Source organism: Lichenostomus cassidix, chromosome 1 (genome assembly GCF_008360975.1).
Source record: "Lichenostomus cassidix isolate B80296 chromosome 1, HeHo_3.0, whole genome shotgun sequence".
NCBI lineage: Eukaryota > Metazoa > Chordata > Aves > Passeriformes > Meliphagidae > Lichenostomus > Lichenostomus cassidix.
The window spans coordinates 67,913,409-67,939,835 of NC_139479.1; the positions used below are offsets into that span (position 1 = coordinate 67,913,409).

Genomic DNA, 26,427 nt, shown 5'->3' on the forward strand with positions numbered 1-26,427 from the left:
CCCTTTATTGAATTAAAAGGATGAGAGAATGAATGACTGTTATCATAAATGGGAACAAGAGAGGTTTTGAATTAGGGGATGGGGTAGGGGGAATACTGATGGCATTGTGGGGTTTTTTTTACTTTTTCATTCATCTGTGTGAAACTTTTTTGACTCACTGATAAGCTTGCTTCATGTTCTTAGTGTTCAGGTTTACTTTGAAATTCTTTTTAATTAAATATAGATTTAGATAAAATTTAATCTCTACTATATTTATAATGTTTCAAATAGAAAACATAAATGATATGAAGAACACAACTACAGAAATAAAAGAGAGGGTTACAGTTAGTTGATTTACATTAAGACTGAATCTGGAATACCTCCTTCTTTTATCCAGATGGTTTGCCATATTTTATTTCTCGAAACCCACCTTAACAGGGATGATGTCTTTGTGTGTTGTGTTCCATATGTAGTTGCTTCTCCTAAAGCCTATTTAATTTTTTTTTTAAATCTCTGGCTTTTAAGTCCTGAAAGGCTGTGAACATATTTAATCACTTCCTTGAAACATCTTATCTTACACTTTAGAGAATGTCTTCTGTTGTGTTAATACAAGTACTGTATTACTTTCCTGAAGATGGAATTGCATTTTTATCTGGTGTAGTTTTCAATTGTTTTTGTCCTGCTAGTAACAATTAAAAAAGGCTCAAAACTTCTTGTTCCAACTTCTGTGCCCGCTCTAGTGCCTATAAATCTTTGAGAGAAATGTCATCTTCAACTACATCATATGTCTGTGTCCAATATTCATTAAATAATGTACTTGCTACTAACGTCTAAATGAGATGTATGTATGTATCTCACTATTGGCAATAAATTACAGCCTTGGGTTTATAATGGATTTGAGAAAGTATGTCCCTTAGGGATACTGTAACGTTCTTTTCTCTTTTTTTTCCTGCAGTGTCTTTATTGCTTTAGATGGCTCAAACTCTTTCACTCCAGGCTTTCTTGCAGAGGTTTCAAAACATTCTGTCCTTGGTACTTTGGTTGTGTTTGTGTGCCCATCTTTGCTCTGTCTCTCCTTGCTACAATTTTCCCAAGCACTTCCTTGTTCACAGAGAACCTTCTGCTGCCAGGTTTGTGTGAAAACCTCTAGTCCAGGCTTATCTTTTGGTCCAGCTAAAATCTCTGCCCCTCTGATACATCTTTTATTAGCTTGAGCAGAACTGGACCTAAAGCTGTTCACCTCTGTTCTGGTTACATGGGAAATATGAGCTTTCTGACCCTCACTTGGGCCTGTAATCTGGGTGCCATTTTTGAATGGGTGTGATTGAAAGGCCTTAATGAGATCTTCGTCTAAATCTTTCAGATTTTTCTTTCATAGCAATTCTAAGTAATTTGCATGTTCTTATCCCTACAGCTTGCACTGTCCAGGTTCTCAACTCTTTTTTTTTTTCTGTTTTTTCGTTACTGCAGTATTCTTTTCTCTGACTCATTTTATAAGCTTCCAGAATGATCTGCAAAGATAATAAATGTAATGTTTGCATTCTTAATATGTCCATTCACTGTCTCTTTCTTCCCTAGTTCATGAAAAATAGATTGCTTATCTTTGTATTATACACTTCTGTTTTCTGCTGGATTGTTTGTCTCTCACTAGCAGCTGCACGTGCATTTAATGATCCAGTGAGTACATCTTGACCTTTATCCCATACTGCTCATGCTGTTCAGAAAGAGTATTGTATATATCTGTTGCAAAACTAATATTTTCCTATTTTCCTTTTTTTTTTACCCCTTGAATTTCATTTGCAAATTTCTGCAAGGATTTTGACAACACACAGGTGTTATTCTGTGACCTCTGAGCATAATAATAGTCAGCAGCGCTGTCTTTGTGGTTTGTCTGTAGGGGTTTTGTATTTTCTTGTCAGCCTTGAGTTATAAGGGAGAGCTTCTTGATTCTGGTAGCAGTTAGCTGTGCTAGACTTGGATTTCTAGACACTACTGTGATACAGATAAATAAGGAAAAGATGGACAGTGTCTGTCCTTGTTCATAAGGGGGAAATACAATATTTAAGGCAAACTGAAAATTGTGAGGTCCTCCTGAGTGAGTCCTGGCCAGCAGCTACTCACAGCAGACAGAAAAATGGGACAATAGTCAGTAATAGTAGGATTAAGTACAAATAGGAAAGACTTTGAAGGCAAAATACAAGCTTACTTTGGATTGTGCTGAGACTGAGCTACCTGCAGATGAAATGAATTGTCACATATGTAAGAGACTAAATTGAGGGAAAGTGGTTCAATGTATAGTGTCAAATATGTGAACACAAATGAGTCACCTTGGATTGGGTGCAGATAGTGAGAAAACAATGCTGAAAGGAGGAAAAGTTAGGGAAATAAGTAAGAAAATTGATAGGAAGCTGAACTGTTGTAAGAGGTGGAGAGAGCAAAGAGCATCCAGGATCACAGCAGTTCAGAGATGACTAGGGATAAAACAGTCATCAGAGTGGTTTCTTGCTGGTTTTGTTCACTTTCTGGGAATAAATTGGATTTTGGCTTCTTGACAAGTCCTATTCAAACAGGAAAGGTGATGTAATACATGTTTTCTAGTGATTTGTACTGTTTTTCTCAAGGAGCAAGAATTCACCCATCTAGAAAAAGTAAGGTAAATTGTATAGGATGATTCATGAGGGCAGCTGAATATGATATATAATGCTTATAGAAAGATTTCCTCAGCGTTATATACTTACCTGTATTGTTGTTGATGGTTGGCCTCTTGAATATTATTTACTTCTTCATGTAGTTGCATCTAGTTCACTGTGAGGTAGGAAATACACCTAAGCTACAGACAGCAATGTGGGCCAATGAATTAATTACCAGAAAGCTGTCAGCTGAAATGACATCTGCAAAGGATGACTTGTTGCAAAGCTTCGCTTTAAAATGTAACTCTTTCAGGAAAGACTAAACATTGTGTTTGATACAGTTTTCGAGATGACTGTAAATAGATGAATTTTCTTTTTTTGACTTAGAAGGTTGATAAGCTAGATAATTATAAACATTAAGGGGTTGGAATGGGCCTTAAAGGTCATCCAGTCCCAGCCACCCTGTCATGGGCAGGGACACCTCCCACCAGGCCAGATTGCTCAAGGCTTTATCCAACCTGGCCTTGAACACTGCTGGAGTTGGGGCATCCACATCTTCTCTGGGCAACTTCTTCCAGTGGCTCACCACCCTCACAAAAATATTTTCCTAATCTCTAAGTTAAGTTTCCCCTCCTTCAGTTTCCACCCATAACTCCTTGTCCTATCAGTTCCAGATGAAGAGTCCCTCTCCTGCTTCCCTGTAGGCCCCCTTCAGATACTGGAAGGTTGATGTGAGGTCTCCACACAGCCTCCTCTTCTTCAGGCAGAACAGCCCCATCTTTCTCAGCCTGTCTTCATTAAGAAAGTGCTCCTGTCCTCTTTATCAACTTTGTGGCTCTCCTCTGGACATGCTCCAACAGCTCCATGTCCTTCTGTTGGGGACACCAGAACTGTAGGCACTACTCGGTGTGGGGTCTCACAAGAGCAGGGTAGAGCACATGATACATCACTCAGATATTACCACTGGACTTTTAAGTTCCTTTCCATTTGTATTAATACATTTGTTTCAAACTTTAAATTTTAGAAGTTGCTTTTTAAAAAATAAGTGGAAGTCCTTCTCCTTTTTTCATGCTTCTTCACTTTTTTCAGAAGCAGTTTCTTCATTACTGCCCTCCTTTTGGACATAGACAGCAAGCCCTGTCTTCAGTGAGAAGCAGTGTAGAAAATCTCAGTGTCACAGATGTAATCTCAGAATATTAAGTATGATCCGTGCAGAGCAGTTCAATGGAAAACCTTACTCATATTAACTATTTCTTTGCTGCTAGCGCTCAGTGTATTAGTAATACGGTGAATGTGGGTCTGATTTTCTTTAAAAATGTTTTTCTGGAAAAAAATTGGAGTACTATGTACAACCTGCAGTTTTATACAGCAGAAATGTAATTGTGTTGTTTCTGAAGCAATTAAAATAATTGTGGCAGTTTAAAAACTCAAACAACTCTAACGCTTTATTTTACATAGAAGTATCTAATCTCTTAAAAGATATGTATTTAGAGTTTAGGAGTACTTAATGCTTTTCTGGAAAGGAAAGCAGTGTTATTTCAAGAAACTAAATATTTGTTCTGTGTTTTGTACTGCTTTCGTACTTGAACCAAGTGCAAAGGGGAAAACATTTACGTTAGCAATAGAGTTTCTATGCTAGAGCACACTTTTTAAGTGTTACAAAAACAGAAAAAGAAGCTACCATAAAAATACACTGAAGTTCCTGAAGTACTGTTGGAATAAGTACAAGTTGCTCTCCTTACTAAGGACTCTGGATCAGAAGTCGTAAAGTCTTTAAACCTGTTAATTTTGGAGGCTGATGGTTCAGTTCTGTTCTCTGCACATTGAGCCACTGCCTGTGGAAGACTGGTGAAACATATATGTTATTCTTTCTCTTAAGCTTGGACTAAGAGCATGTCCTGAGAGTGGTACTTTTACACTTCTTTCCAGGGAAGTTTTGTCTAACTGAAACTGCTTCAAGTGTACACAGGTATGGCACAGCTTTCAAAATGGAAATGGAAACCTTTCTCAATTTGAGGCTTGTGCCTTTGGCCTGTTTTCATGAACTTATGCTTCCCACTGTTAATCTTGCTGCTTTGCCTATAGGATAATTTTTCCCCATATGCATTTCCTGGTGTTTCTGTCTGCACTCATTTGTGTGCAGGTGACAAATCATATGACAGCCTGTGTGTGGTTTTGGAGAGACAGAAGGGAATGGAAGGGGGTCCATTTAGCAGCTTGTCATCTTTAATACTCCTCTTTGGTTTTCTTCTTAATGCCTTACTACAGAGCAGTAACAGCTCTTTAGGAGAATCTGTTTGGCTTCAGCACGTTGTTGGGAGCCAACAGAAGCAGCAGCCTGGGGAGCTGCAAGTCAAACTTCAGGTCACCCCCACCTACAAGCACATGGAAATGATGTAGGGGCCTCATTTGTAACTTCTCCTGTTGAATCGGTGTTAGTTGGACACTCAGCATCCATTCAGAGCTTAGTTTGTTGAGAGAGGGGAAAAATAATAATTAAGAGTCATAATGGCTTTGTCTCTTGCGGTTCTAATGTCAGTTACACTTCCTTCCTTGATGAAACAAACAGTATAATAACAAGAAAGTATTATTTACCATTGTATTTTCCTTTGGAAAGTTTGGAAGTCTTTAACCAATGAGTGTCTCTGAATGTAGCTTGTGAACCAGAGTAGAATGAAATACTATTTTGATTTATGTCCCTGTAGTAATTTAGCTTATTGCAAGTACCTTCCGTCTGTGCAAGTTCTCTCTGTTACCAAGCCACAAAAGAAATAATTACTAGGCAAGAAACATTTGTGTTTATGTTGCAATTTGCAGGCTTCTGAAGAAATGTGTTTTCTCTGTATGTGTGTGGATGTGGTTTTTGGTAATGATTATCAGTATTTAAGGAAAGATCAAAGTTAGTATTTTTTCAAACCTCCCAGTATGTGCCTTAGGGCACTTGTATTTGACTTCAACTTTATCTATACATGGAAATACCATATTATGAATTATGTTTACTATTAAATATTAACTGAGAAAGTAATGGATTCTGAGTAGCTAAGAATTGTTATTAACCCTTAAATGTGAAGATAAATGAAAAGTTCATGTATATGTAAGGGTAACAATGCTGTTTTGGGGGTGAAAGGTTACTTTTTCTTGATTAAATACAGTGTTTCAAAATAGACCAAAACTGTGTGGGCTGCGTGCTGAATTACTTCTTTTTTGGACATAAAAAACATGCTTAATCCTTCTTTTGAGGTAAGAAAAGGATGGGAAAATGCTGTAGGAGCTAATAATTGTATAAATTGTCGTTGGACAGTGAGGCAGATTAATGGTGAGATTTCAAGAACACAGAGGATGTGTGAGGTAAGTATTCAGTGGAATTTACTAGTTTGTTTTAATGAGACAAAAGATGTACTTTAGTAAGAATCATTGTGAAAATGGTTGTCGTGATTTACGTCAAACAGAATTGTTAATTTTCAAGAGCCAAAAGCACTCATTGAAGGCAGGAAAACATCCTTCAGTTATGTACTGTGGAACTGACACTCCCCCAAAAAATTTTACTCCTTTCTCTGAGATATCCAGAATAGGTTTGTGATAAAATAAGGCTCCATCTGAAAGTTAATATTCTCCATAGGTAGATTTAATACTAAGAATACTGTAATTAATAATTACGGAACTGCTTGCTGGTATATGGACTTCACTCTTTTGTTTATTTAACAGAATTTTTAATGGGGAAAGATAGCTGTGTCTTCTGTAAAAATGCTAATAATATTTGAGTTGCAAAGGAGGTATCTCAGAAGTTTAAGAGAAGTTTAGACTTGTGACCTGACAGGCATTCTAGAATGTAGGATTGAAATACTGCCTCAGTTTTCTTTTATCTTTATGAAAGCACAAATTATTAATATTGTATGTATTAATATTCTCAGTATTAGTGACACTGAATTCTGTGTGTAATTCTATGTAGTTGATGTATTCTTAATTTTTCACAGTGGCATTGCATATGAGTTATTTTTCCTTATAATGCAAACAGAATGACTGAATATATGTATAATGCTTGAAAAACTAGTGTTTTTAGCAACACTAGTCACTTTTTAATTACTTAATCTATTTTCTTATGTGCACTTCTGTTTGTTCAGTTTTGAAGTTTCAGATCATATCTTTATAGAGACTTATTCTTGTTTTGGTATTTAGTGTGTTGAAGATTGGTTCTGTTACGTTAATCTATTCTCTTGCCCAATAATATGTATATAAATGTGTGTAATGTAAGTAATACTGCATTTATTAATGTAAGGATTTTAATTTATTATGACGTCCATTTTCTTCACATTTAAAGAAAGGAAATGGATTAGGGAGAACAGGTGTGTTCTCAGTTCCAGAGTGTGGATGGGTGACAAGACTGCAAGGTCTATGCTGTATAACATAGAGCATACATGTGACCTTTCCTACATTGTTTTGAGAAGATGACACCAAGGCTTTTGAGATTTGACTGTTGGTAGGTAATCACGATAATGGTCTCTTCTTCAGAGATCAAATAGTACCCTGATGACTTTACTGACGCACTTGGAGAGGAAGGTGAATGTGATCAGCTGGTTCAGTACTTGCATAAAAAGCTAATTAAACTTTTTAATCCTACCTTTGAGGCATGTAGTGGAAAGTGAAGAGAGGAGTTTTGCTTACAGTCTGTTACAATTCTCTGTGCTGCAGTTTTTAAAATGTGAAACATGTTTTTGCCAGTATAGAATATAAACTTCAATACTTTATTAAAAATTTCTAAGCATTTGGCTCAGAGGTACTTTGGCCAAGCTTTTATTTGGGGCATATTTTGTTAGGTGTGTTTAACTGCTCTTTCTTGGAAAGGTTTGTAAATCAGAAGACTCGATTATTACCTTGGTTTTATTTATTTTTAATTGCTTGGCCATGAATATTTGTGGCCAGTTACTTTTCTCATGGGCTTCATGTAGCTTTACAAAATTTGTAGCTGGTGGCCATCAGTTTCATTCTTTCATAGCCATGTTCATAACCACTGTACTTGATTTTCTTCCTTTTGCTGCTGTTCTGTTTCCCTTGCTGATGTTATTCCTATGTTCTTTGCAGTCTGGAATTGGGTTTGGTTTGGGTTTTGTGGGTTTTTTGTTTGTAGTTAATGCCTGTTTGTGTTTTAGTTTGGGTTTATTTGTTTGGCTTTTTCCCAGGGAGACAGTTTCCAGGTTCTACAAGTTTTTGTAGCAGTTCTGCTTGTTCCACTTCTGCATTTCCTTCACTCCTCCTCTCTGCACTGCCTTGTCTAGTTGCTTTGTAGGGGTTTCCAGCTTTGTAAAAAAATAATGAATTTCAAAATTTTTTTGAGCATCACCTACAGTACAGATTAAAACAGAACTGAACTGTCCCACATGGTACTCACCTGTCAGCTAGCTGACACACTAAGAAATGTATTCCTGAGATTACAAGATTGAATGTTCCTGTAATGTTGTGATGTTTAGATCCAAGACAGTATACAGCTTATCCAGCTTCTCAGATCCTTGATTTGTTCTGTAAATACTGCATAGTGTTCATAAAACACTTATTTTGTATGATTTGATGGGCTGTTTGTTACAAGTCTTGTCTGTTGAAGTAATCAATAAAATAATTATATGCCCATGAGAATTCATTATGTTCTCTGAAAAGTAATTTCAGAATGAGAATGTGTATGTGAAAGGCAGATGATGCCATGGCTGTGTCTGGCACCAGTAAGGGACAGTATAACTTGTCGCAGGTTGATGCTGATTGACTCTCTGCTGAATAGTCGCCCAAGCCATGCATGACTTAAGACAATAGTTTTCTTGATAGCTGTTTTGTATGACAAATGCACTCTTCTTTCTAAATGCCAGATCTCCCTTTCAGCTTTGTATAATATTTGTGTCTCAAACTGATAGGGAAGAATGGAATAGATCTGACTATGTGGACTTCCATTCTCTTCCTATAAAGCAGCTGTATTTTTCTAGACTGTCTCATGTGTATGTGCTAGACTCTTTGTAAGAAGTGGTTGTATCTACAATTCTACTACTGTGCTGTAATTTTGACTTGGTAATTAGCTAGAAAATCATTTGCCTGGTAACTGGAAACTTATGAACCATATCACTGTTAAACATCAGGTTGTATGCACAGAACTGATGCTCAGCCAATATATATGTACGTACATATTTCCAAAAAAAAAAAAGATTCCTGCTAATGGATGTTGTGTCTCCTTACAGAGAACTTGTTAAATTCTAAATCTTAAGTTCTGATCCTCTTCTCTCCAAAAGCATGGTTCCATTAATTTTATCATGTCATGACAGGAAATGCAAAACTGTAGCATCTTTCTTCCCTCTAATGAAAAGATGCCATATATATATATATGAATATATATATGTGTGTATATATATATATCTCTTTAACTCAGATCATTATGTATATATATATAAAAAATAGATAATGATTTGTGTTAAAGACTGGTCATCATAGCTGACATGGATCTCTCTCTATACCTCTTAGGTTGAACATGTTGAACCCCAATATGAAAGACAACCTTCAGGCTTGGTAGTTGTTGCAAGAGGTTATTCACTTTCTTGTAATATCAAAGTAATGCTTCAATAGAGATAAATACAAAAGTTTAATAATCATCTGGGAAATCTTTCTCCTTTAATTATAGCTAGTTATAGCCAGTGGTACCTGTGAGACTTTTCAAAACATGGTCAGCTGATACTATCCATTTAGACTGTCATGCCTTTTCCTTAACAAAAGTAGGGGGTTTGAGGGTCTTTAAAACCCCTTATAGCTTTTATGGAACTATTAATAAACCACACTTAATTTTAAATCAGGATCTGTCCTGTTGCCTGAAAGTAATATTATATGTCAAGCATAACAAATAGCTATCCTAAAAAACTTAACAGTCTGAGTACACAAGAAACAAAAACAAGAAGAGGGAGTCAGGTCATCTCCGATCAGGTCATCTCCAGGTCTCAGAGGACTTGGACATGCGGAGGTGGTGAGTACTGTGTGCTGGCTGTATTGACCACATGTGCAAAAAACATGAGGACAGGAAAATTCAAGATTTAGAATATGGCTTGGGTCTAAAATTATTTTATTCTAGCAAAAGTCACAAGGTATGAGAGGAAAAGCATGTTAAATTATGAATTCTTCAGTTGCCTGTGCATGTAGATTCAAACAAATTAGTTCAGGGAAGTAATAATAATTCCTTTTTGCTTTAAAGGTAAGAATCATAGCTACTTGGGGAGCTGTCAATGCCATACCTCTGTGGTTGTCCATACATAGTGTTTTGTAAACCATAATTAAGATGCAGGCTAGAACACATGTTGCCCCAGATTCACAGAAGCCAACCTTACTCACTGCTTTGACACAGAGCAGATGGCTTGTTATAATGTAGTTGTTGATGCAGTAAGAACTGAGAGCCGTGACTGGTGTTGCTTATAATCACTACTGATTAAAAGACTGTATTGCTTTCAAGAAGGCATCACTGTTCTCTTCTTGTGGTAAGGATTTAGTGAAAGCGTAGGCCAAGAGCACATTTATGCTTAGAAGATGTCTGAATATCAATTGGATCTTAAATTTGTGCTATTTGTATGAAGATATGTTTTTCTGAAGGGCCAGAATGAAGCATTTTTCTATTATTTGATGCTTTTTGTATAGACTCTGGGCATATAAGACAAATGAAGATAGAAGAAAGCTCTAAAAAGCTTTTATTATAATTTTTTTTTTCATTCTTCACTAAAATCTAATATTCTTCAAGGACAACTCCTGTGTGGATGAAAAAGGCTAAGGTACCTTGCCAGGCAGACAGAGTCTGCTTTGGGAGGACTTGGCAGCTGTGGTGACAAGTACTTCACAAAGCTATGGGGTAGTCATGCAGAGATACTGCATCAGGAGCTAGATCATCCAAGGAAGTTGCATAGTAAGTTAACAGCTGGTAAATTGTATGTTTCTGACTCTATACAAGGCTTAACAATTCTGGAAAAGGAGGAGACCAAAATGAAAGGGCAGCTTTAACTCTTTTAGTCATTAATAGGCAGTCTGTATGTGCTAGTGCTCTTCATGATGGAAACAGGAAAAGAATCACTCTTAGGCTGTCATCTGGTTGGAAGAACACAAACACTTGACTGGCTTCAGAAAGAAAGGTGAATAAGCTGTGTCTTTGAGTGTTCAACAGTGAATGCAAAGTACGGTAAATAACTGGATCAGACCTTATTCGTGATGTCATTCCATTAACTTCAGTCAGTTGACTTCAGCAAGCATAGCTTGGGGATGCATTAGTGCCATAATGTTTAAATAGAAGAAAAACATGTAAGCTTTCTGTAAACATAACTTAAATTTTTGTTGAACATTAAGGGTAGCTCATTGAGGAAGGAAAAAATGGAAAGTGTTCATTATTCTGTTCTGAGAAGTGTAGGCAGATGTCAAAGTCCAGCTGTTTGCTCTTGAAGAGTTGTATTCTGAATAAATTGGCATCAGCATCAAAATCCTTGATTTTTATCACATAATGCAGTGTTTTCTCTGAGCTATTTTAGGAGGAAAACAATTAGTAAAGGTTGTGTTCTCATTCATATCTGAGTTGCTTGCTTTTGCTAGAGTAAATGAGCTCTCTGGTCACTGAAACATCCATTTTGATTAAAATGTGAACTATATTTTGCATCAGAGACAAAAATATATAATGCCCTGTCTCTTGCCTTTAATTATCACAGCTCGGTGATTTATATAGTGCTTTGGAATGGCAAAACTTTGGCTGACTGCCATGATACACAGTAAGCCCAGAGAAGCTAGGAATTGGTAGCTATTAATAAAAATTTAATTTTATGGTATTCCCACACAAGTGAACTGAAACACGTCTTTAAGTCAAGGTGCAACTCTTTGCCTCTTTCATGTTTTAAAAGATATTTAAGATTTTTTCCATTTTGTTTTTGACACTCACTCTCAAGGCCTAAAAAATGTAATACTTTGGAGCCGACCAAAGCAGAGTCCAAATATGACTCTGAAGTGAGAAGCTGCAAAATTGAGCTCCTATTGCTGGTATTTCCATTGGGGTATAGGTCCTGCAAAATCTTAGCAAAGTTTCCTTTTTAATTCACACAATGTACTTATTAATAGCTCAGGGTTGATATGAGGGGACTTCCAGAGTACCGTGTCACTCTTTGTCTTTACAGAGTGACTTTTTTCCTAAGATTATTTTCAAGCTGTGTTTAGTTTAAGTGGCAAATAGTATTTATTTTAGCTATAATCTCCTACTTAGTCACAGTGTGGTGTTTTCTGTATTGCACAGTAAACTGTATTAAAAAACATATGATGCAACAGTTATTGCCAGAGAATAGAGAAGATAGAATTGGATTCAGAAGATTGGGTTGTTTCCTTGCTCTTTTATTATTTTTCTTCTGCTCCAAATCAGGCTGTTTTTCTACTTGGTTGTCATTGTCCCTTTTTATAGGCCTGAGGAGTAGCACATTTTAAAATCAGGCTTTGTGTTGGAGATCAACTTGTTTCTGAGGAAAAGTATAATCATCATGAGTAAGATCTCATGAATCTTTATGCTTTCGTATGTAAGAAGTAGGCCATTCATTTCTGGAACAGTCGGGTGATTTTTTGTGAGTTTGTATGTGTTTCTTTTATGTTTGGTTTTCTTTTCTTTTTAAATAAATGTGGGGTTTTTCTTATTTAACAAAATTTTCTCAATTGGCTAGTTACTTGTGTCTTTACATGTGTACATTCATGTACATAAATATATACACTGACTTTGAAGTGATCCTAAGCTGCTGTTCCTGTCTCACGTGGTAGAAAGTGGAAGCACAGGGAGGAGCAGTTGGACTTCTGCAATAAAGTCTAGCTCAGGAATGCAGAGAGCCCTATGCATCTTTATTATGTTTAGGTAACTTAATATGAAAAATCGTGTTTTAAGACTCCATTTAACAACAAGCAAAAAACATTGAAAAAAACCCCCAAACTTTTCTCCTGGAAATTATAATGTGGAATTAGATGATATCCATGAATATATGCTGCTTGCAATTGCAATTATTCTGATTGCTCCAGTAAATAGCAGCTCCCTTGAAATGTCCATTTTTAATGTATCTTTATTGTTTTCTTTATGTTCACTTTTTTTCCCCTCAATGAGCTTCAGTTTTGGTCCAATTGAAGCTGATATTTGTTTTCATCCAGGCTGTAACTGGAAGACTCCTTCCACTTTTGTCTGTGGTCTGACCTCTGAGTTATAAAATTGTAATACCTCCCAGTCTAGGTAATCTTCTAGGTACATGGTTAAATCCAAGTAAGCCCTACAAAGTTGTTTAAAGGTAAGAAAAAATAATTGGGGATTATGAAGAGATAGAGAGTATCTGTCTGCCACTTGCACTTGGAAAAAGTAGCTATGTATGGAACTGGTTCCTTGGAATTATATGTTCTCCTGTGTTAACAGCAGCAGTACTGTTCACTTTCAAATTGGAGATGTCAGGCATTTCATAAAATAAGTGTTCACAGACTTGATGGTCTTTCATCAGTCTTTTAAAAGATGCCACTGGACTGTCCTAAGTAATATTTTAAAATTATGCATAAATATTTTCTCTACAGATCACACTAGAACAATTATTGAGTTGTATCAGAATTAAATCCAACTTTAAGTGACTAGAATAATCATTAATCATATTTGTGTGGTGGACTTCTAAGCTTCAAATAGCAGCTTGATAGGAGAGGGTGAAGACAAGCTGTTGGGCTTATCCAGGGGCAGCTCTTGAGAAGAGATGGCAAAATGGTAACACAGATGGGACACACTGATTTCACTTTTAAATTCTGGAGTCAAACACTGGGATGTGTGTCATTAAAAGATATTTTTAGGGAGACAGATTGAAAATACAGAAACAGACACCTTCTCTCTCTCTCTCTCTCTCTCTCTCTCCTACTCACATTCTTTCCCACTTCAGATAGAAACCTTGGAATGGTCTTCTCTGCTATTATTATGTATGAGTTCTGAAAAAGTCATACAAAGGCCTGTATTGGAGGTCCACCACTAACTCCATGTACTAGAGGCTGGGGACCCCCAGGACATGTCACAGCAGGATGGCCTGGTTCCTGTTTTACTGGTCCCTCCTGAGAACAGAAGCTGTAAACCACCACAGTTACTAAACTGCCTCATGTGACTGTGCTGACCAGAGCTAACTGGTTCAGCCTGCAAGCATGAACTTCCCTTGTGGGCATTGACATTTGATGCAATTTTACTGTTGTTTCCACTCCTGTTTGGAATTGACTGGCTCACCGTGGTATACCGATTGCTGAAATGGTCTCTACCAAAATTTCATGTTAATCTGAGTATATCAATTTCTCTGTTTTGTGTTTTAGTCACTATTCCTCCATGAAAATACACTTTTTCCACCACTGTGTTGAAAGGATGATCTTTGAAAATAGCAAACTTGAATGCCACATGGCTTACTTCATGCATTTTTTGCCTTCTATTTATATTAAGTCTCCTGGTCTTCTGACATATGTTAAAGACAAGTTAAAGGTCTTCTGTGTCTTGTAATTTGCACATTACGATCATGATGAACTAAGGCAATTATAATGTGCAGGTAAAACTGCCCTGACTATGGCTAATGAGTAATCAGAGTAGTCTTTGAGTCTTCCCTGTCAGAGTGAATTCTTTTGGGGTGCAGCAGGAGAAAGTTTATTACTCAAGTCGGATAGAGTAGCCAAAATTCCATTTGAGCTGAGAAGACCAGGTACTTGATCACTTGCCTTATTTCAGGTGAAGGGGTGCCTCAGTTTTCTTGTACTGCTGGGAGAGAAATTGTTCCATGGTGGAGTCTTATTTCATTAAATCATGAAACAATCTTTTGCTAATAGAGCCAGTATGTTGCAAGAAAAAGTTATTCTTCTGGTTTTACTGTCTTACTAAAATTGATTTTTAGTGAAAATTCTTAGTTCTTAATTAACTCCAGCAGACACTTTGGTGTGTTGCGTTCACCTCATCCCTCTCCACAAAAACCCAAACCAACCCAACATTGTTTCAGGAATATAAACAGTCAGGATAGTAAAGGAAACGGTATGTAAACTTGACCAAAATCCATTGTGTTTTACTAGTTATTTATCATAGTGGCTGTATTAATTTATTTTGAAGAACAGTGGTTCCTAGATATTTCTTCTGAAAACATAACCCTGGAACTCATAGGAGGATATTGCCATTGTTCTTGTGTTATTTGAACTGAAGTGGGGAAATGGATGAAGTGTGACCAAGCACTAGGATTTTAAGTTCAAGAGTGTCATGGTTTCCATAGAAACAGCTATGTCTATCATAGCCACTGAGTTAAATGCTTATAGGATTTTGCTTTTTTCCTCCTTTAAATAAAATTTGTTTATGCTCTGTTTTGGTTTTCTCTTTCCTTTCACTTCAAGTTTCTGAAATTTGCTAACTAAATTTTTAGCAGTGCAAAGCTGCCTGAGCCATTTCTTCTTTGAGAAAGCAGTTGCACATAAAACCATATTTATTTCACTTTGTAGTAATTTAAAGGTGAGTGTGTCATTGGAACTGGTATGAAGTTCACCTTAGTCTTGAATAGAGTGACGCAGGTGCTGTCACACTTACCTGGTGTCATGTTGGGATTGTCCTACTTTCACAAGTGGCTTTGAACAAGTGACGCAGATGGCAATGAAACTTCAGGGCTTTGTTCGTTCACATGGCCAATTCATGTTTCTTCTCATGTTCCATGTCAATCTTTTTTCATTATACAAAGTAAATTTGTTATCGGTACTGCAAGGTGCTGTTGAGGTAGAGCAAATTTAAATTCAGGGGTTCTGTGTTGCCAAGTGTAAATTTTAGGTGTTCAGTTGAGGAAGTGTGGTTATGTTACCTGTATTTCCTATAAAGTATCTGGTGAAAATAGGTGTCTAGAAGTGTGATTCATGGGAACTATAGTTTTATTTATTTTACCAAGTGACTCTGGAAGGAGAGACCAGGATCAAGGATCTCTTCTCTCTCATTGAGAATGCTTGCACTGTTGGGCTACGAATTTATAGTTTTGCTCTTTTGCTTTCTTACCTTGTGCACCTCAGTTCCTCTACGAGCTAGTTTCTTGGCTGAGGAGCTAATATTATTCTAGATGTGTCTCAGATTCCCAGAAAGTTCTGGAAGTCTTCAGAAGGCTGCTTGGGGAAGTGGTTTAGATTCAATGACCATGAGCTGACACAGTTAAAATCAAATGGAAGAATAAACAAAGCAGGAGTATATGTGAAGGCTTTGGATTTCAAGGAAGCAGATGCTGATTGAACTAAATGTACTGGGCTACTAGTAAGGAGTGTATCTGAGGAATTTGCATGTTTGTTGTTTCTTCAGGTTGAAGACATTAAGTGATAAAATATCTGTGTGCTAGATGAGTGAAAAGATGTGAAGAGAGACTTTGAACTTGACAGATGAATAACCATCTTAGGAAGGATGCTGAGAAGGAGCAGAGAAGAAATAATGGAATAAACTTCATGATTTCTATTTATCCAAATTAGATCATGACAGACTCATCAGCCAGTTTTCTTTGGAAGCAGAATGTTTTCCACATGAGGGAAATGCGGAAGAGGTGTAATCTGCCTGGACTTCAGTGAGTAGTTGATGTTGTGTAGGAAGGGATCAGCTGGGGAAGGCAGGGTTTGATTGAGTGTGTGACTTCGGTGGAGAAGATGGTAAGGTACCTGTGTTCAGTGTGTAAGTGACAGGCTGTCAGTTATGCTTATTGGAATTCCTTAAAGATATTTTTGGGACCAGCCGTCATTGTCATGTTTTCCTTTATGCCACTGGCACAAGGAAAATCAGTATGCTGATGAAATGTTTTGATGATGAACATTTTGGAATAGTGTAGAAGATGATTGTGGTGTTGTATGAAGATGAGATTCTCTCAAAGACTCAGTTAATAGGAACAGAATTAATTGAATTAAAATAAAAATATCCTGTGCATCATGGGTGGTTAAAAGCTATATTTTGAAATGCAAGCTTGAAAGCTTGTGTCGTAGAAACAACTGGACTGGAGAAGAGCGTTGTGAGATTACTGCATTACAAATGTAAGACAGTTGTGATGTTTGTATTGAAAATGGAGAGGCTTTTGCAGTCGATTTAAGGAGGTTCTAGTATTTTATAAATTCCTGAAAAACTGTATCATTCTAGTTATGTATACTTAAGGAAGTTTAACCAAAACTAAAGCAGATATGGATTAAAGTGAATTGTGGAATCATTCGCTGTGGAAAGGATCTTGAGTAATTTTCTAGCCCAACCTCCTGCTACAAGCAGGGTCACCACTGAATTCAGACTTCCCATGTATTTAACATTAGATGTGAAATTAGAAGCTCTGTGGCACTAAGATGTCTTGTAGGTATGCCTTAAAAAATGAACAAACTTCATAGATGCCTAGCAAAAAGAAAACACCACTTATTCTGCATCAGCATATATGTGACCCAGTTTTCTCTTCCAAAAGTTGTGGTCACAGTTGTTACTACAATCTTTTCATAAATATTTTATTTTATCGGTGGTTTTCTGTTTGGTGGTTGGGGTTTTTTTGTTGTTGTTTGCAGAATATAATCTACACTGAAAATTTCTATTGTGTATGCAGTGCAACTGCTGGGGTAGTTACTGGAGCTGTGATTATGAGATTGGAGTGGAGGGTAGAGGATGAGGTTTGCATGCTTGAGATCACAAACAGAATGTGCTATTACATAACTGTGCAGAGGGGATGTAGTCTGCAAATTGTATTTAATCCTTCTGATACTCTGGCTGCCCTTGACTGCTTTCACCAGTAATGTTGCAGTTGGTACTACAATGCAGAAGTGTGAGGATATGATCCGTATCACTTTGTTGTAGCAAAAGGCTGGAACTCCCTTTGGTACACTAAAAAAAAGAAAAGCCTTAATCAGGATAGTTTTTTTAACACCCCCAGTTGAAAAGCAAACTTGTCAGGGCCATGAGAATTGCAAAAGTCTCTTGAGACCAAGACACTTGACAAGAATAGGTGAAGGGGCTTTAATCATATAAGGAATACAGATGCAACCTCCTTGCTATCTTTTAATGCAGGAAATAGGATCCAGGATAGCTAAGCTTACTAAGAATTCTTTCTTACCTTGAAAAATTAAAATTTGATGCTTTTGTGTCAAAATTTCGCTGCCTAACCAAGATTTTTTTCTGCATTTTTAATAAATGTGTATACAAAATTGCTCTTTTTTGTTTTTTTCTTCCTTCTTGTTCTGAGCCTTCTGGAATTTTGCCAAAAATATTTTTTTTCAAATCCCCTATAGTTTGTTTGAAAGATGTAGTGCAGGAGTTGCAAGCTGTTAGATTTCCCAATACTCTTGAGGGTAATGACATTAGACTCTAAATTTAAAGGCGAGTTTTGGGATTCTTTGCTTCAAACCCTTTAGGGGGAGTGTGATATGCAACTCAAGACTAAGATTTCTTCAAGCCAAGATTAAGAAATATATATATATATATATATATTTTAGAGAGACACAAACATGCAAACTAAATGTGTCAGTGGCATGCTGTTCTATAAATAAGAAAATATTTGAACCTCTCATTAGAACAGCTGTTTCTTTGCACTTGATGTAACATCTGCTTGACTGACTTAAAAAATTATTTTGGGCTCTGCTGATATTTGGTTATTTTTTAAAAATGAAACTATTTATCCTGCATTTTACACATACTTTGTAAAATACTCTGTAAAATTATTATCTTATCTCAATATGCCTCTTATATTTCATAGTAAGACTGTAAGAAATGCTTTTCAGTAACAAAAACCTTTATCCATCTTGGGGAGGTAGGGGGAAAGAGGATCTAATTTTTTTTACTCCTTTTTTTCCCCTTCCTGTTGCTTGTATTGATTTTATAGTGTATATTAACTGCAGAGGTATGATTTAATCAAATTTTCAAGGAAGCCAAGTTAGTTTTAGTTATTTTTCAGTGGTATTCATCTCCTTTCTGTATTCACTTTAGTGTGCCTGGTAATCTCAAAATTCAGTAGTAAGAATAAAAAGAAATGCATCTCCCTAAAGTTCTGATAGCAGAAAAATAACTTCACTTCTATGTTAATGTTGTGCCATAATCATACTTTTGAGTGCTGAGCAGGGCTAATCTTTTGGGGTTTTTTAAAGTCATCACCTTGTAGGTTCCAAATCAGGTAGTTCTAGGGAGCAGATGGTTTGGTGTTATGTCTACTGGCTGGGAAAGTACTATGGTTTTCAAAACAGATAACCTCCACCACAGCTAAACTACACACAGATGAAGGAAAATAAATCCTTAGATAACCTGTATAAATTCAGAGTTTGGGAACTGCTTAGCCAGAGGGAGCAAGCTAAGGGGGGTGTCCCATGAGCCATTTGGAGTACAGGAAATGGTTATGGGGAAGTGGACTGAGAGGCAAAAGGGCTGCTGCTGAAGAAGCACCTCATTTCTAGTGCCTACAATAGGCACTGGTGCTGAAAATTTGGGGTTGGTTAATTTGTTATCTTGAACAAGCAGCCCATTCCAAGTACCAGTAACAGTTTGTGATGCAGTCTGAACTTCTAAATTTTTGGCAGTATGGTGGTGTTGTAAGAAAGTGCATTAATGACTAAAAAATAATGAAGGTTAATGAGATATAGAAAAAGTGGAATCAAATGCAATACACCCCACTTCCAAAAGCTAGAGCGTGGCAAGCTTATGAAAAGAACTTACTTTCTGTGTGCACATTTTTATAGTGTCATCTGAATATGTACTTAGTAACTGATGTGGTGCTGTTTTGCAAACTTTTGGTAAAATAGGAGAAATTAAAAAGTATTAGAGAAATTGTGTGTCTGTGAGTCCAGTATAAAGGACCTAGCTGAGAGTGGGGGAGACAGCTCAGAGCAAGCTCATTATTAGATTAATTATGAAACAACTGTTAGATCAGTTTTGATGTTTCCTAATTCATTTAATGACAAAGGTAAGTGTAAAGACATCTTGCTGCTAGAATTTGTTGATGACATGAAGTTTGAAAAGTGCTTGTAATGTAGAGAGAAAGAACTTTGTGGGGGGATTTCTTAGGTCTTGTGCCCAGACATGGGGGAAATCTGAAACATCTTTGTCATGCAGAATACTTCTTTTCACCTACCTTCCTTTCTCTCTGAGGGATGGAGTAATAGCAGTGGGATGAAATTTGGAGTCGTGTGCTTTAGGGTGATAGAGCCAAGATAAAAGCTTGGAGGCTGAATAATTGAAAGGATCAAAGTAGAAAAGGGTACAAAGTAACTGAGCAAACAGTGTGGTGCTGTTATGAAGGAGGTATATGTGCTCTTGGGACACAGTCACAGAAGATGTTTCCAGTAGACAGAGGAAATTACTGGTGGTGTTATACAAGCATCTGGCGAGACATCATTTAGTATGCTTCAGAAATAGTCATCTCTTTGAGGAGAAAATAGAAGAAATTGTGCAGAGACGGGCAGCTAGGATGAACTGGGGAATAGGTGTCTCAGTAGAGAAAGCTTATCTGGGGTAGCCCAGCCAAAGAAATCATATATGTAAGTGTTGTCTATACATACATAGGTGGAGACAACAAAAGGGGGGGCGAAGTACTGAAACTGAAACAGAGTATAAGCAAAACAACACCTGAACACAATCCCTTTTTGAAGCTGTAATTCATTACAGTAGTCAGGTTTTTGGAGTAAACAGAACAGTAGAACTTGATATGCTTCTTCTAAATATTGGTGAGATTTGAAAATAATTCCTTAATCACTGTGGAAATTTCAAAGAAGATGAGACTTAAATGTGTACAGCCAAATGTATTCTAAATTTTGTGAATTGTCTTTGACAAAACAGCATTCCCTCAGTTTCTCTCTTTTAAGTTTTTTTGTGATTTTGTGGTATGCATTGATACTCTGAGTGGCTGTGATGCTTTCTCAGAGACAGCTACCACTTGGCTGCTTTCCTGGGCTAATGGGAGAACTTGTATTTTCCTAAGGGTGTTAGTAGGAGGACAGGGAGGAGAACCTAGCCTTTTATGCACACTCTTTTTATACTTGCTTCACTTTGAAACAGAGATTGAATTGCTTTTAGGAGGGGTCATTTCCTTCATTGACCTTGAAGTGTGCTGGATGATAGAGATTGTAATTTGGATACCTCCATTAGGTGCTTAAAGATAGGTAGGATGAATCCAAGCCAAAGCATTCAAGAAGGTATAGACAATCTGTCCAAAGAGCTTCTGAAATAAGTGGAGAGGAGGTAGCTGAGGCAGGGCTGTCATGTTCAGTGGCTATGATGCACTGAGATTTTTTTCAAGAAGTCTAGAACACTTGGGCATTGCTGTAAATTGTTACCTGGATATTTGATGTAGAAAACAGTTTACTGATTTCCAACAAAGAAAGTTTTGTTGCAACTTACCTTAAAGTGAGAGCCGCAGTTTGAGAGTCTGACTTGCAAAAAAGTATCCAAGCAGTCTGCTGAAGTGTCGCTGAAAGTTGATGAAATGTGGGCTTGTAGGTCAAAGTACAGCAGCAGCTAGACTCCTACTTGCCATGGGCATTGCTAAGTGCCAGCTACCCAAACATATTTTGTGACCTTGCTTGCAGTTGCTTGAGGAGCCAAAATTTAATCTCTTTTGCATTGTAAATAATGTCATAGTGAGCTCTTTATATGTGTTATTTTAATACCATATGGAAAAGAAATTATATTCAGTAATTTGCAAATAGAAGAGAGGAAAATTATTGCTGAAGGTACCGGTGGTTATACGGAGGAAATTAATGAAAGAAAAATTATGGTGTGTTGTTATTACTGTGTTGCATGTGGACTTCAACCACTTTGCTTGTAGTGAAAGACAGTGGGACAAAATTTTGGATTCAGACAACTGGCAGAGGGATTCAGAATTTGTGGCAGCACCAGTGAAGGATGCTGTCTGGTGTTTTGTAGGAGATGCACTGGCTGAGATCAGGAGGGAGCATTCTAGGGTTTTTATTTAGGCTCACGGGTTATTCAGGTGCAGATTTTGATATTTTGATGCTCTCTGTTTGTTAGTTTTTCTGGCTTGTATTTTTCCTCTTCATTCAAGAGCTGTGTTGCCAATATGTCCTTCCTAGAATATGTTTCTACCCTATTGAAAGTTTTTTTGATTTTTTTTTTTACTGGCACAGTTGATTCAATCACTAATTATCAGAATCTTCTGGTATTTATAATCAGAAATGCCAGCTGTTAGAATTAATCTTCCTAGATTATAGGCATGTGAACAACATTTTATTGACCTCTTTGACCTCTTTTTAACATATGTTAACATGTTAAACTGTTTTCTCAAATCATTTGGATCTTACAAAACCAATGTCAATTTTTTAGTAACTGTAAAAGAATAAATAATTTATGTCTTCTCTGTAAACTTTCCTTGTACTGATTTTTTTTTTTTCTTCCAGATAAATTTGCGCCTCATCTTGGTAAGCGGGAAAACAAAAGAGTTCCTATTTTCACCAAATGACTCTGCTGCAGATATTGCAAAACATGTGTATGACAACTGGCCAATGGGTGAGTAGCTGTGTGGCTTTGGCTTTTTAACTGGTGAGCAAGGAGCTTCCCTGTATTTTCAGACTAAAGTGTCGATAAACTGATCTCTGTGCTCAACATTCAAATTAGGTATGTTTATTCACTATCTGGACGTAGATATAGAAATACAGTTGTCTTGCCTTCTTTTTCACTGTTTCTTCCGTTGGGCAGATTTTAGATGTCAGGACTGTTTCCCACTTTATTGCTGAAATTTGCTTCCCCGAATTGAAGTACTTTTTTATCCCTACCTTTAGACACTTTTCTTGATCATGTTAGAGGATCTAGTAAGTGTGAGATATAAAACCTCTTAAGTGAAGACAGCTAAAATAAAACATGGGAAGTCACAGGAATGCATTAGTGAAATTGAATCTGAAGTACTTTTTCCTTACTGCCTTATCTTGGAAAGGATCTGTAATACTGATACTTTTCCAGAAAAAAAAAAACCCAGATATAAAAGCACATTTTAAGAGACATTAAAAGACTGGATGTTGTTTATGTGAATATAGTTGATGTCATGCAGGAATACTGGCTTTGGAAAATGGACTTGAGAACTTAAGATGTGTATTCACATATGTGAATAGTTCCCCAAAACAAAGTGCTTCTGTTCTCCCCGACTATGATTTCATGGGAAAATAGCCAAAACACAGACATAGCATTACATACGATGAAAGAAAATGCTTCTTTTGGTACAGGACTTCATTTGGATTACTGTTTTGATGTTAAAAAGACTACTATTTAGAAAAACTAAAACATTGCACTATCTGTTTCTGTGGTGCCTTTGTCAAAGACATATGGTGGATGATAGTTTATGCCAAAAAGTTAATGTTGATAATCAGTATTTTAGGCCTTAAACTGGTCTTTGAGGTCAGGAAAAAAGTTCAGTGTGCTGTTTGATTTGGTGGGATGCAATATTATGTATTTAGTAAAATATGTAATGAAGCAGGAGGTTTTAAGTCCTCTGAAGTATTAGATACAGATGTAAAACACTTCAACACTAAAAAATAGGTTAACGTAGCATCTGTGCTGTACATATTATAATGTGTGCTTGTAACATAGTTGTCATAACCAAATGCTCTTTGTGTACTTTTATCTGAATTAGTAAAGGCAGGACTGGATCTTTTTTCTCACTCAAGTTTATGCCTGAACATGTGATGTTGTGTTCCCAGTCTTGTGAAGAGCTGGAAAGTTGCAGATTCTGAGTTTGGAGTTGGGAAGAAACCAAGACTTTAAAGTCTCTTCTTTAAAAAAAAAAAAGTAGAACCAGACATGGAAACCTCAGTTCAAATACCTGCTGTCCTGAGGGAATGCTCTAAATCTTGATGAATATTTAATTGCCTTTGCAAAGAAAAATAGTCTCAATTTAAAAGACAGACAAAAAATCTTGCTTCAGAATAGTGTATAGATTTTCACAAACATTAGCCCACTAGCTGTTTCAGACAGAGTGCTCCTCTTTGCACAGGACTGAGAAATCTTGATGAGGACTAAAGTTTCCTTGAAACAGAGATGATATGAAGTGATTGTTTTTACCACCATTTTGACTTGTCATGATCTTGTGGGGAAAAAAGGAATGAAATAACCTCAGTCGCATGCTGGGAATTAAAACAAACCTCTCCCTACCTCTTTTGGCAATACAGTTATTAATTAAGGATCTCCTGACTTGTAGTAGAAAATGCCAAATCTATTTTAATGCATATTATCTAGTTAGGATACCTGTTCTCTTCTTCCCTTCCCCCTTTTCTTCTGAATAATATGAACTTCTTTCTTGTACAGCAATTATCAGAACCTAAAAAAAAAAAAAAGGTAGATTCAGTGAGTCCTTGGCTCATTTAGTCATCAGTTGAAATTAAAACTTGAATTCATGTCAGAAAAAAATGTTTCAGACTTCCAGCCAAGAAGCAGAAATTAAAAGGATGGGTAACTTGGCAGCTTAACAGTGAGAAAATACCTGTGCCAAAATCTAGTCTGTCTTCTTTTGGTCATGGTTTTACATCATTATGGCACTGTCAACTGGCTGAATTTTTCCTCTTTACTGCCACAGTATAGTGGAGTTCAGACTGTGTGGAGCAAAAAAAAAACCTAACCAAAACTGTCATGTTAGCAGTGTGATAATTCAGATCCTTGATGTAGCCCACTTCACAGCGTAGCAGAATGGGCATGTGCTTGAATTGCAAGACAATTGAATCAGACCCTAAGTGGAAATACTTGAAATTCAAATTGCTTTGGTTGCCTAATTTGATCTAATCTTATAAACTAGGCACATGGGAGCACCTGGGAATGTTGCAGCCTTTGCTGTTGGTACCAGCCTTGCCCCCGCTGCGGTCTGGGGCTGAGATGGCTCCTGCTGCCCACATCTCTGTCTGCGTGCTGTTTGCACCAGATGCCTCTCCGTACACTCCACAGCCGTAGCTTTTGTTTTAAATGCTTTCCCTTCTACCCTTTTCAGTTCTCCTTTTGTAGTGCCAGTTGCTACTGCCTGTATGTTAATTGTATGTTCCCAGTGAACAGGTTGGTTTCTATGGCTTGTCCTGATCCCTTGCTGAATATTCATTTTGCTATATAAACACTACAAAAGCAGAAAGAGGGAACATTTGTGAACAACTGTTGCCAGATATCTGGTCATCTAAGAAACAGAAGACACTGTATTCCCAGAGAGACCATTTAAATTCAGCATTTCATGACTTTATGATACTTGTTCTGAAAGCAGAGTGCATATTTATTTGTTCTTCACATTGTGACAAGGAATGGAAAAAGAGCAGAAAAAGACCATTTAAGCTTATAATTTATTTATGATGGCTTAAGCATTATAGGAGAATGCATGCTTGCTTTTTTTCGAACCACTTTTTGCCACATAAAAACGAACTGGCCTTTGAGAAGCTCCTTAAAATGTGTTGGTGGGTGTCTGCTCTGAGAGAGCCTCTGTTCCAGCTCTGTGGTGGCGTCGGGGGCTGCTCAGGTCACTGCCCCCTCCAGACATGGAACTGGTTGGATCTGGCCATCATCGAACGGCGCTGGGCTGCCTCCGGAGCTTTTTTTTCAGTGCTGTGATCTCAGAGTCCTGTTTCAAGTGACCCATCACATGCGCGCTCACTCTGTGTGTGGCAGCTTCCCGTTGCTGCAGAACGGCTCCAGTTAGTCAATTAGCTGGTGAGGAGGAGTATGGCTTGGGAACCTTCAGAATGGCTTGGATATCAACAATCAGGAAGCAATTTGCATGCATGAAATATTTTCTGTAGGACTTGTGTATGTGCTAAATATATACTGCAGTCTGTGACATCAGTAATATTTATACCTGCAGACATACAATTATGTGTTTCAATGCCCAGTGTCAAATAATATATTCAAGAATAGACTGCAGGAGTGCTGGCCTTGAATTATCTTCCTGTACCTTCAGCCTGTGTTCTCTCTTTAGTGTTTTATGCAAAAGAGTTCTGTTCCCAATTTTCTTCCTGGGTAAAGGTGAGAGAAATAACAAAAGATGTTTTTCTTGCAATGTAACAGTGGTAATTCTCTCTCTCTTCAGATTGGGAAGAAGAACAAGTCAGCAGTCCAAATATCTTGCGGCTTATTTATCAAGGGAGGTTTCTTCATGGCAATGTGACATTAGGAGGTATGGAATTTATTTTCATTATACATGTTAGAGTTAGGCAAAGGGGATGTTTATTTACTGTTCAGTGAATGCTACATTACTGTTCAAGATCACAGTATGGCTTGCTTTATATTGTTTTTCTTCTGCATAGAATGACATTGTACCTTATTGCATATTTTTCCATCTTGTTAAACTAGTTAAACTTTGGGAGGCACCACCTGCTAAGTCAAGTCTCCTCTCACACAAAGAAACTGTAATGCTGCTTTTATTTGTTGTCTTTCTAAATGGAATATTTTGTTCCAGCTCTCTTACACTGTATTTGCAGGACAAGCTACTTAATAAATATATGAAATATTCTAAAATGCTTGAGAAACTTTATGATAATTAGTCAAACAATACTTTAAATCTTGGTGCAACGCAGGAAGACACCCTATGAATGAGAATGAGGGGAAGCATTCTTGCTGTCCAGTGCTCTCCCAGGGATACAATTGCATAGTTATGCGAAAACAACAGTAAATGGCTTCACTTCGTGTGCTAAGGATATGCAATTCAACTGTGCCCCCTCGTGGCAACTGTTGCCCCACAATTTCTTATTTTGGTGGGAACCCTTGATACAGGTGTGACACACATTTGTTAAGTCATCTTTCCTTTTGTAGGTAGCATTTGCCAGTGGGAATGTCAACTGTATCAATGACTAAACAATATGAGACTCTCCATTCTGTGCCAGTTAAAAAATA

The 26,427-nt window shown here is 37.1% G+C and overlaps 1 protein-coding gene across 1 annotated transcript in view; it reads left to right on the forward strand.

The window, feature by feature from the left end:
* The window catches only part of UBL3 (ubiquitin like 3), a 54,939-nt gene that overhangs the window by 22,688 nt on the left and 5,824 nt on the right, over nt 1-26,427 (forward strand). Inside the window, exons 2-3 of the mRNA XM_085062130.1 lie at nt 21,978-22,086; nt 25,625-25,711. Coding sequence (XP_084918256.1) covers nt 21,978-22,086; nt 25,625-25,711 — 196 coding nt within the window. The remainder of the gene's footprint in view (nt 1-21,977; nt 22,087-25,624; nt 25,712-26,427) is intronic.